The 12,138-nt window shown below is 38.6% G+C and overlaps 1 protein-coding gene across 4 annotated transcripts in view; it reads right to left on the reverse strand.

Annotated features, from left to right (window-relative positions):
* Window positions 1–12,138, reverse strand: part of edrf1 (erythroid differentiation regulatory factor 1) — a 52,161-nt gene that overhangs the window by 20,513 nt on the left and 19,510 nt on the right. For all 4 annotated transcript variants that reach the window (XM_033033704.1, XM_033033706.1, XM_033033705.1 and 1 more), the window contains 8 exons: window positions 8,373–8,484; window positions 6,657–6,804; window positions 5,073–5,184; window positions 2,419–2,530; window positions 1,522–1,791; window positions 1,198–1,269; window positions 538–688; window positions 73–264 (listed from right to left, as the gene is read on the reverse strand). In XM_033033704.1, the coding sequence (XP_032889595.1) occupies window positions 73–264; window positions 538–688; window positions 1,198–1,269; window positions 1,522–1,791; window positions 2,419–2,530; window positions 5,073–5,184; window positions 6,657–6,804; window positions 8,373–8,484 (1,169 nt within the window). The remainder of the gene's footprint in view (window positions 1–72; window positions 265–537; window positions 689–1,197; window positions 1,270–1,521; window positions 1,792–2,418; window positions 2,531–5,072; window positions 5,185–6,656; window positions 6,805–8,372; window positions 8,485–12,138) is intronic.

The following is a 12,138-nucleotide window of genomic DNA, read 5'->3' on the forward strand; positions in this document are numbered from 1 at the left end:
TACACTAATATTTTAAATCCATATTTAACCTCATAACAGAGCATGTGCGACATTAATTATATAGTCACTTACCAAGAGACTGTAAAGCAAGTTTAATGTATCTCAAAGATCTACCATACTTTTGCAGAGCATTTGCTGCATCGGATAGAACAAAGTAAGCCCTTGAAGCTTTAAAGATGAGGTTTAGTTTCATTTGATATTGCCACGTGTTTGGTATCATTCCAGACTGACTGGGAAGTTTAATTGTTGCATGAACTGGACCGACTGTGAAAAAAAGTACTTGAAATTTAAAAAATATATTTGGATACTACTACATTTGTAACATTTGCTTGGAAGTTAAAGAAAACATAATATATTGAAATGATTACATGCTAAAATATTAAATTTACTTTGTCTGATAGCTTTGTATTTTAAAAGCAAATAACAATTAGCAGCTTTTGTGAATGTACCATTAAACTACAAAATATGAAACAATTAGAAAGTCTAATTTAGCAAAATAAGGTATTGTATGAAGTGTTTAGGTTGAATATTTCTTACCTTTGTCTAAAAACAGAGCAATTTGTTTCTGAAGAGTTTCATGACCTGTGCATTCAGATTCATCTGCATACTTCAGCGGGATTGGAATACTAGGGTCAGCAGCTGGGAGATCACTTTCCTTTTTAATACTCCCATCAACAGCTTTCAATCCCTGAAATAAATATTGGCATCATTAAGATCAGCAAATCATTTTTACAATGAAGATAAATACCAAATTACAGCATGTCATTTCTGTTTGGATTCTAATGCAACAGTAAGTTGTGGTACATAAAATTTCACATGTATTTGAATTGTTTAGGATTGTAATTACAATCTAGCATTCACATAATCAAGTAAAACTCAACTGCCAGATATAAAAGGCAATTACATAGACAAAATATTAATTTTGGAAACGAAAGCAGTAAAACTTTCAACTGGTAAAATTCAAAAAGAAATTCTGAAAATCATACCAAGTAGAGCAGGTCAAACACACACACACATACATATACATGTAAACATATACATACACACACACACACACACACATATATATAAACACTTTTTTTGGGCACATCGCAATTATGTGAAATGTGCAAAATTGTAAAGCACAATCACGAAAGCATGCAAGCATTTACACAACAAGATTGTTAAAAGGAAAACAACTGCAAGCTAGTAAATTACCTCCAGAACGTAATTGAGAACAACTCTACATCGTTCCTCTGTGTCACGACAAACCGGGAAGGCACAGCTGGGCTTCAAAATAAAATACTGTGTGAGGTATCCTGATTTTAAATTTAAATTAATCTCAAAACCAAAGTATTTAGGATTATATAATTTGCTGCTACTTTAAATAAATCTATTTCAAGAGAACCCAGACAATAATATAACTTTCATTACAAGATAAAAGATTAATTAATAAATTTGATAAAGTTTTAATTAGTAATTAGGACATTTGGAATATACATTTCCTTGCAACAAAAATAAACAATTTGCTTATACTCATACCCTTATCTGATGTGTCGATTTATACTTTTCAGGTACGGACAACTCGCCAACAGATCGAATGACAGCAATGGCTTTGTTATCATCTGAAGGATCAGAACCATTGCTGAATGAACCATTATCATCACTGTCCTCTGGAATATCCTCATCTTCACTATAACTATCATCAGAATTTTCATTCAGGGTTGATCCATTTTCATCTTGTTTTGGGGGCTCATTCAGTTGGAAAAGTTCTGAGATCATGTAATTGGCTGACGCAATAAACTGCACAAACTGAAATTTTAGTTGAAATAACAATTAGATAAGTGCATCATTTAAAGTGTAAAACCTTCAATAGATGATAAATTTTAGAACTTGCGAAATATTAATTTCGATTAACAAAATTATTACAGCAATCAACTCTGGAAAGCTCCAAACTACAGTCAGTCATTTAATCACCCTTAAATGTTGGTATGCACGATTTTTTGTTTTTTCTGATATCAGATCTTTCAGTTATCAAACACCATTGGCACCAAGAGAGGGGGAGGAGAAGGGGAGAGGGGGAGAGGGGGGGAGAGGTAGGTTTTCAGTGTACTACTGGCCATCAAAATAAACAGTGGGTTTCTCCAGACTGCCTTTCTACAAGTCTCTGAAGATCAAAGCAGCTGCTAACAACAATTAATGCTAAAAAATGGCAATATCAAAATGACAAAGAACCAGAAACTAGTCTGGTTCTTTGCTACAACGTCATAATGGTAAATAAACGAAGTGCGCTTGGAATACAAATGCGTGGCGTGTAATGTTGAGAATAATGGCATTTATGACTGTTTTAAAATGTCAGAATGCTAATTATTTTCATGACAAAATTAAAAAAAATTTCAGTCAACATTGTCCAATCAGACAAAACAATATAGTTTGTACCTGAGGATGCCTTTCTTTGTCCAGTAATTTAATGCAATTTAACAAGAGCATTCTTATGATACCGTAATGTTTTCTGTTCTGAACTTTCTTCATCATCATGTTGCTAGCAACCCTGTAAACCACAATGTATGTTAATCCAAATTTTGGTGAATGTACATTTAACTGATTTGCAAAGGGGAACTATTCAACGACAAACAAATTTCAAACAGTACTGCACTGTGTGTAACAAATTGGATGCTATGCCTGGCCTTGCCTTAATGCTTCTTCCCCATCTCCTTCCTTCATATTTATTCCGCTTTACTCGTCTGGTTTTAATCCATCTTGTGGACGGGGTGGTGGGAAGCATGGACAGATTACAGAAATAGAGCCAATAGACAATAGGTGCAGGAGTAGGCCATTCGGCTCCTCGAGCCAGCCGCCATTCAATGTGATCATGGCTGATCATCCCCAATCAGTACCCCGTTCCTGCCTTCTCCCCATATCCCCCCGACTCCTCTATCATTAAGAGGCCTATCAAGCCCTCTCTTGAAAGTATCCAGAGAACTGGCCTCCACTGAGGCAGAGAATTCCACAGACTCACAACTGTGTGAAAAAGTGTTTCCTCGTCTCCGTTCTAAATGCCTTACCCCTTATTCTTAAACGGTGGCCCCTGGTTCTCGACTCCCCCAACATCAGGAACATGTTTCCTGCCTCTAGCGTGTCCAAACCCTTAATAATCGTATATGTTTCAATAAGATTCCCTCTCATCCTTCTAAATTCCAGAGTATACAAGCCCAGCCGCTCCATTCTCTCAGCATAAGACAGTCCTGCCATCCCGGGAATTAACCCTGTGAACCTACGCTGCACTCCCTCAATAGCAAGAATGTCCTTCCTCAAATTAGGGGACAAAAACTGCACACAATACTCCCACAAACTCCAAACAGCTATTTTAACTTATCTTAACAGGTTTGACCTCTTGAAGATGTTTAGTACTACTTATCTTAGAAAAATAAACTCAGATGACTCAGATAAACTCAGATGAGGGAAAATCCTTTCTGAAGTATATACAAAATTCAAACCAATCACATGTTTAATTCTGCTTTACCTTTATAATCAAATTAATTGAAACAAATTGCTGTCACAAAACGAACATAAAGCTAACAATTTTCACTAGAAACATAGAAAAATAGGTTCAGGAGTAGGCTATTCGGCCCTTCGAGCCAGCACATCCATCAATATGATCATGGCTGATCATCTAAATTCAGTACCCCGTTCCTGCTTTTTCACCATATCCCTTGGTTCCTTTAGCCCCAAAAGCTAAATCTAACTCTCTTGGAAACATCCAGTGAATTGGCCTCCACTGCCTTCTGCGGCAGAGGATTCCACAGATTCACAACTCTTCTGGTGATAAAGTTTTTTCTCATCTCAGTACTAAATTACCTACCCCTTATTCCTAAAATGTGATCCCCTGTTCTGGACCCCCCCCCCCCAACATCTGGAACATTTTTCCTGCATCTATCCTGTCCAATCCTCGAAGAATTTTATATGTTTCTATAAGATACCCTCTCATCCTTCAAAATTCCAATGAATACAAGCCCAGTCGACCTATTCCTTCATCACATGTCAGTCCTGTCATCACTGGAATTAACCAGGGGAACCTATGCTGCACTCCCTCCATAGTAATAATGTCCTTCCTGAAATTAGGAGACCAAAATTGCACACAATACTCCAGGTGTGGTCTCACCAGGGACCTGTACAACTGCAGTAGGACCTCCTTGCTCCAAAGCTCAAATCCTTTCGTAATGAAGACCAACATGCCATAGCCTTCTTCGCTGCCTGCTGTAGCTGCATGCTGACTTGCAGTGACCGATGTACAAGCACACCTAGGTCTCGTTGCACCTCCTCTTTTCTTAATCTGACACCATGCAGATAATAATCTACCTTCCAAAGTGGATAACTGCACATTTATCCACATTATACTGCATCTGCCCACTCACCCAACCTTATCCAAGTCACCCTGCAGCCTCATAGCATCCTCCTCACAGCTCACACTGCCACCCACCTTTGTCATCCGCAAACTTGGAGATGTTACATTTAATTCCCTAGTTAATACATATTCTAAATAACTGGGGTCCCAGTACCGAGCCTTGTGGCACCTCACAAGTCACTGCCTGCCATTCTGAAAAGGACCCGTTAATTCCTACTCTTTGCTTCCTGTCTGCCAACCAGTTCTCTATCCATGTCAATAACCTATCCCAATACCATGTGCTCTAATTTTGCACACTAATCACTTGTGTGGGACCTTGTCAAAGGCTTTTTGAAAATCCAGATACACCACATCCACTGGCTCTCCCTTATCCATTCTACTTGTAACATTCTCAAAAAATTCCAAAAGATTAGTCAAGCATGATTCCCTCATCATAAATCCATGCTGACTTTGACCGACCCTGTCACTGCTTTCCAAATGTGCTGCTATTACATCTTTAAGAATCAACTTGAGCATCTTCCCCACTACCGATGTAAGGCAAACTGCTCTATAATTCCCCGTTTTCTCTCTCCCTCCTTTCTTAAAATTTGAAAATGATCACCAATGCATCCACGATTTTCTAATTGTTCTCCTCCGTGTTACAAACCACTTTCAGTTTAGCCTCAGACAGAAGGAATCAAAAACTTACTTGTACAGTAAGATTGCCACAGGCATTGAAAAAGGATTTTGATATTTGTCTTCAGATGTTTCTTCACAAAGTGTTGTCAGGTCATAAAGTTTTACAATATCACTTCCGCTTGCTAGAAGAGGCAAAAGCATCAACAACGGTAAACATTCACTTTCCTGAAATGCAATTATCATATAAATCTCTCAACAGTTACAAACACGTACCATAATTTGGATTAAAATGTCACGATAAATTTGGGATGACTAATCATATCTACAAAGACATTGTTTGACTCACATCATGGAAAGATTACATTAAGGAAAAAAATCAAATCAAAATAGCATTTACCTCGTCTCAATGTAAAATGTCAAAATTCTTAGCCCATAGCCTAAACATATAAAATACATCACAGCAATATTAAAAGTAATATGTGTATGAAGGAACAGCAGATGCTGGTTTACACCAAAGATAGACACAAAATGCTGGAGTAACAGCAGGTCAGGCAGCATCTCTGGAGAAAAGGAATAGGTGACGTTTTGGGACGAGATCCTTCATCAGACTGTGTAAGGGAGGGGAACAGTGGAGGTATGGGAAGGTACAGAACAAAGCTGAACCTGCATTAATCATTCAGGAAAGGTGCAGCCCATAATGGTCCATAGTTGGCTTGGGATGAGTTTATAATGAAGGAATACAAACGGTGAAATTAGCAAGAGGACTTGGGTGGGGGAGGGATGGAGAGGAAGAGAATGCATGGGTTACTTAAAGTTAGAGAAATCAATATCATGCCGCTGGGTTTTAAGCAGCCCAAGCGAAATATGAGGTGTCCTCCAATTGGGCTAATAAAGTATACTTGTTAACCTAACGCACTGCAATTGTGTTGATACGTCACTTGTAATTTCAACTGCCAATATTACTTATAATATCACAAAGTGGACTGGTGACTCTTTTGTGATATAATAAAAATAGGTCAAAGGTTGGTATATGTTTATTAGTGGTCGCCATCGTCAATAACTAATGACTATATTTCTGCCTGGCTTTATATTTCTCCTTGCGTTAGGGTACCCTAGGGTAAGGTATCAAGTTCAAGTCACATTTATTATCACATGCACCAATTGGTGCAGTGAGATTTGAATTACCATACAGCCATACGAATAAAAACACAATACACAATAGAATTTAACATGAACATCCCCACACAGCAGAATCAACTTTTCCCACTGTGAGGGAAGGCAATAAAGTTCAGTCATCTTCCTCTTTGTGATGAGCATGTAAAATAAATACTTGTAAACCCAAAACAACAAATCAAAGCTAGTTAGGCAAACATAGGTATGAAGTTTTGCCTTCTCACTCACTACTAAGAACAAAAATATAATGATTTCACACATAATAACAATGGGTAAGAGATATGCAAATTAAATGTCAATACAGAATTATGTAATGCAGGATACAAAAATGAAAATCTATAACATTGCTAGAAAATGATAAGCAGCTAAATAAAAGCTATTTCTAAATTAATAATATATAACCATGCATAACACAAAAACAGATAGTCAGCATAATATTCTTTAAAAAGATCCTGGTTTGAATATAATTCTAAAAGCTCACCTTTAAAAAGCCAATACGTATGTCCTTCTTTAGTACAATTTGCCTTCAGAAATGATAGGATATTCTGAGCAATGTCCTTAACTACTTTTGTGGAGAAGCTGGAATTATCCAAATTGGGGATATCTTCTGTCTTTATCATTTCATATCGCTGTGTAAAAAAAAAATTGAGACAAATTAAAAATTGGAATAGTAACAAAGAGTAATGTCATGAATACACAACTTGAAGAAAATTTAAAAAACAAGACACTTTAAACAGAAAGACATTTAAACTTCCCATCAATTTCTGGAGCAAAACGTACACTGAGGAAGGCTCAAAAGGAAGTCAAGCCAAGAGAAGATTCTTAAGTCATCAGCCATAGACCAAGTATGATTGATCCTTGAAGTAGAAGCAAGCCTCCATAATCTTAAGGACTACTTTCGTGCAAGTGTTCAAATGAATTCTCCAAATGATGCAAAATTTGCTTTGCACACTGACATAATGACAGATGATATTTCAGAAAAGCTAGGACAGGCGCACGAAGAACTGCCACAAATTGAATTTTAGATTGTTAGATTAAGTTTTGTGTAGTGAATAAAAACTTTCCAAAATATTTATATTGTGATTTGGGTGATGCGGAGGAAAATGGAAAAGTACCAAGCATAGTAGGCAAAAGAGAAAAGAAAGACTGAGCATGATTGAAAATGAGATGCAGAGAAATGCAAAAATGAATTTGATTCAAGTTCAAGTGAGTTTATTGTCATGTGTCCCTGATAGGACAATGGAATTCTTGCTTTGCTTCAGCACACAGAACATAATAGGCATTTACTACAAAACAGATCAGTGTGGCAATATTGGGTGAAAGAAACTGCAGCAGCAGATGGTGAAAGTGGGAGGGCCATGCCAAAATGAATACAGAAGATGTCATGAATGGTTGCCATTATGTTTTAAGGCAAATATTGGGAGCAGACTGTACTCAAAATGGATCTATAAAATCAATTCATAAAGCTGATCAGTTTTCTTTGAAGAAGCTACATCATTACAAGCATAAAATGCTTTACGAGCTAGTGGAACCAGCCTGTTTTAGAAGTAAAGTTTATCCCCATCTTTGTAATAAAGCTAATTGAGTTTTAAGTGTAAGTAAGTAAGTTTAAGTTTACTGGCCAAGTATTCACATACAAGGAATTTGCCTTGGTGCTCCACCCACAAGTAACAACATGACATACAGTGACAGTTACGAATGACTCAGAAAACACTAAACATTAATAATAATAAAACATTAATGAAAAACACCATTGATCAAGCACGTGAACCAACAAAATACCAGATCAAAGGGAGGCTACAGATTTTTGGCTGTTGAGTAGAGCAACTACTCGTGGATAACTACTGCTGAGGATCAATGGGTCAAATATTTTTTTTCTCCCCGTTATCTAAATTGCCTGTCAGGAAAAAATGAATCAAGAGGGGGGCAGAAGTAATGCCGTGTCATCTGCAGTATTGTATTAATTCCCAAATGCCAAAAAGACCGTAAAAGTGTTATTTATGATAGAAAGCGCGACACCTGTATTCTGAGCATTCTTGTCACATCACAAGTACTCAATATTTTGGATCCTCATTTCTGGAGAACGATGAAAATGTTTTAGTGCATGCCAAAGTTGCTCACTTTAAATGTAATTGAAAACTTCCGAAATGGTAATTGTAATAAAAACATATTGCAACCATGAAGAAAATGTTCTTACCTGTACAATCCCATTAACATGAAAGCACATGACCAGTTCTGGAACATTGCACATTAGATTATCTAGCCAATAGTCGATTCCCGTCAATATATTAATTGGTTTGTTGCTATCTCTAAATAAAAGTAAAAGTAAAGCATCAGAGACAATTTATGAAAACTTTTATAACAGCATCTTCTCTGGTACAATCACATCCTTGCTAACGTGGATAACAAGGGAAATCAGGGATAGTATCAAAGCAAAAGATGAAGCGTACAAATTAGCCAGAAAAAGCAGCCTACCAGAGGACTGGGAGAAATTCAGAGACCAGCAGAGGAGGACAAAGGGCTTAATTACGAAAGGGAAAATAGATTATGAAAGAAAACTGGCAGGGAACATAAAAACTGACTGCAAAAGTTTTTATAGATATGTGAAGAGAAAGAGATTAGTAAAAACAAATGTAGGTCCCTTGCAGTCAGAAACAGGTGAATTGATCATGGGGGACAAGGACATGGCGGACCAATTGAATAACTACTTTGGTTCCGTCTTCACCAAGGAAGACATAAATAATCTGCCGGAAATGGCAGGGGACCGCGGGTCAAATGAGGGAGGAACTGAGTGAAATCCAGGTTAGCCGGGAAGTGGTGTTAGGTAAATTGAATGGATTAAAGGCCGATAAATCCCCAGGGCCAGATAGGCTGCATCCCAGAGTACTTAAGGAAGTAGCTCCAGAAATAGTGGATGCATTAGTGATAATTTTTCAAAACTCTTTAGATTCTGGAGTAGTTCCTGAGGATTGGAGGGTAGCTAATGTAACTCCACTTTTTAAAAAGGGAAGGAGAGAGAAAACGGGGAATTACAGACCAGTTAGTCTAACATCGGTAGTGGGGAAACTGCTAGAGTCAGTTATTAAAGATGGGATAGCAGCACATTTGGAAAGTGGTGAAATCATTGGACAAAGTCAGCATGGATTTACGAAAGGTAAATCATGTCAGACGAAACTTATAGAATTTTTCGAGGATGTAACTAGTAGAGTGGATAGGGGAGAACCAGTGGATGTGTTATATCTGGACTTTCAGAAGGCTTTCGACAAGGTCCCACATAAGAGATTAGTATACAAACTTAAAGCACACGGTATTGGGGGTTCAGTATTGATGTGGATAGAGAACTGGCTGGCAAACAGGAAACAAAGAGTAGGAGTAAACGGGTCCTTTTCAGAATGGCAGGCAGTGACTAGTGGGGTACCGCAAGGCTCAGTGCTGGGACCCCAGCTATTTACAATATATATTAATGATTTGGAGGAGGAATTGAATGCAACATCTCCAAGTTTGCGGATGACACGAAGCTGGGGGGCAGTGTTAGCTGTGAGGAGGATGCTAGGAGGCTGCAAGGTGACTTGGATAGGCTGGGTGAGTGGGCAAATGCATGGCAGATGCAGTATAATGTGGATAAATGTGAGGTTATCCACTTTGGTGGCAAAAACAGGAAAGCTGACCATTATCTAAATGGTAGCCGATTAGGAAAGGGGGAGATGCAACGAGACCTGGGTGTCATGGTACACCAGTCATTGAAAGTAGGCATGCAGGTGCAGCAGGCAGTAAAGAAAGCTAATGGTATGTTGGCATTCATAGCAAAATGATTTGAGTATAGGAGCAGGGAGGTTCTACTGCAGTTGTACAGGGTTTTGGTGAGACCACACCTGGAGTATTGCGTACAGTTTTGGTCTCCAAATCTGAGGAAGGACATTATTGCCATAGAGGGAGTGCAGAGAAGGTTCATCAGACTGATTCCTGGGATGTCAGGACTTTCTTATGAAGAAAGACTGGATAGACTCGGATTGTACTCGCTAGAATTTAGGAGATTGAGGGGGGATCTTATAGAAACTTACAAAATTCCTCAAGATTGGACAGGCGAGATGCAGGAAGATTGTTCCCGATGTTGGGGAAGTGCAGGCAAGGGGTCACAGCTTAAGGATAGAGGGGAAATCCTTTAGAACCGAGATGAGAAAAACATTTTTCACGCAGAGTGGTGAATCTCTGGAACTCTCTGCCACAGAAGGTAGTTGAGGCCAGTTCATTGGCTATATTTAAGAGGGAGTTAGATGTGGCCATTGTCACTAGAGGGATCAGGGGGTATGGAGAGAAGGCAGGTATGGGATATTGGATGATCAGCCATGATTATATTGAATGGCGGTACAGGCTCGAAGGGACGAATAGCCTACTCCTGCACCTATTTTCTATGTTTCTAAATTGTGGTGACCACAATTGCACACAATAACAAGTGTGGCCTAACTAATGTTTTCTAAAGTTGCAAACAATACACCATCTCTTGTATTCTACGCCATGGCTGATGAAGCCAAACATCCATACATCTTGTTCATCACCTGCTCCACCTGTGTTGCCACTTTCAGGTACCCATGGACATGTACCCTAAGGGCCCTCTGTTCATTAATATCCTCCAGAGCCATATCATTTAGTGTTTATGTCCTGTCCTTGTCCACCCTTCCACAATGGATCACCTCACAATGTCAAAATTAAATTCCATCTGCCATTGCCATACCTAACTTTCCAACGGATCTGTTATACTGCAGCCTTAGGCAATCCTACTTGTAATCCACAACAAAAGTTTTATGACATTTGTAACAATCATACTTCCTATATTCACATCCAAATAATGAATGGATAAAATATTTTATCAGTTTCTACATGACTGAATCCACATTTTTTAACTGGAAGAATTTCTACATCTAGATTTTTTTTTAAATCATTCACAATCTATGACATACTCCTTTCTACTTTTAACATGCAGGTAGACTGGGGAAATCAGATTGGTACTGGACCCCAAGAAAGGGACTTTGTAGAGTGCCTTCGTGATGGATTCTTAAAACAGCTTGTATTGGAGCTTACCAGGGAGAAGACAATTCTAGATTTAGTGTTATGTAATGAACCGGATTTGATAAAGGACCTCGAGGTTAATGAGCCATTAGGAGGCAGTGACCATAAAATGGCCAGGTTTAATCTACAATTGGAGAGGGAGAAGAGTAGATCGGAGGTGTCAGTGTTGCAGTTGAATAAAGGGGACTATGGGGCAATGAGGGAGGAGCTGGCCAAAGTTGACTGGAAAGATACACTAGCAGGGATGACAGTGGAACAAAAAAGCAGGTGTTTCTAGCAATAATACAGAAGGTGCAGGATCAGTTCATTCTTAGGAGGAAGAAAGATTCCAAGAGGAGAAAGGGACGACCATGGCTGACAAGGGACGTCAGGGACAGTATAAAAATTAAAGCGAAGAAGTACAACATAGCAAAGATGAGCGAGAAGCAAGGGGATTGGGTAATGTTTAAAGAACAACAGAAGATAACCAAAAAGACAATACGGGGAGAAAAGATGAAGTACGAAGGTAAGCTAGCCAAGAATATAAAGCAGGATAGTAAAAGCTTCTTTAGGTATGTGAAGAGGAAAAATTAGTTAAGACCAAAATTGGACCCTTGAAGACCGAAAAAGGTGAATTTATTATGGGGAACGAGGAAATGGCAGATGAGTTGTACAGGTACTTTGGATCTGTCTTCACTAAGAAGGACACAAACAATCTTCCTGATATAATAATGGCCAGAGGATCTGGGGTGATGGAGGAACTGAAGGAAATCCACATTAGGCAGGAAATGGTGTTGGATAGACTGATGGGACTGAAGGCTGATAAATCCCCAGGGCCTGATGGTCTGCATCCCAGGGTACTTAAGGAAGTAGCTCTAGAAATCGTGGATGCATTGGTGATAATTTTCCAATGTTCT

The sequence above is a fragment of the Amblyraja radiata genome, chromosome 15, assembly GCF_010909765.2.
Source record: "Amblyraja radiata isolate CabotCenter1 chromosome 15, sAmbRad1.1.pri, whole genome shotgun sequence".
Classification (NCBI taxonomy): domain Eukaryota; kingdom Metazoa; phylum Chordata; class Chondrichthyes; order Rajiformes; family Rajidae; genus Amblyraja; species Amblyraja radiata.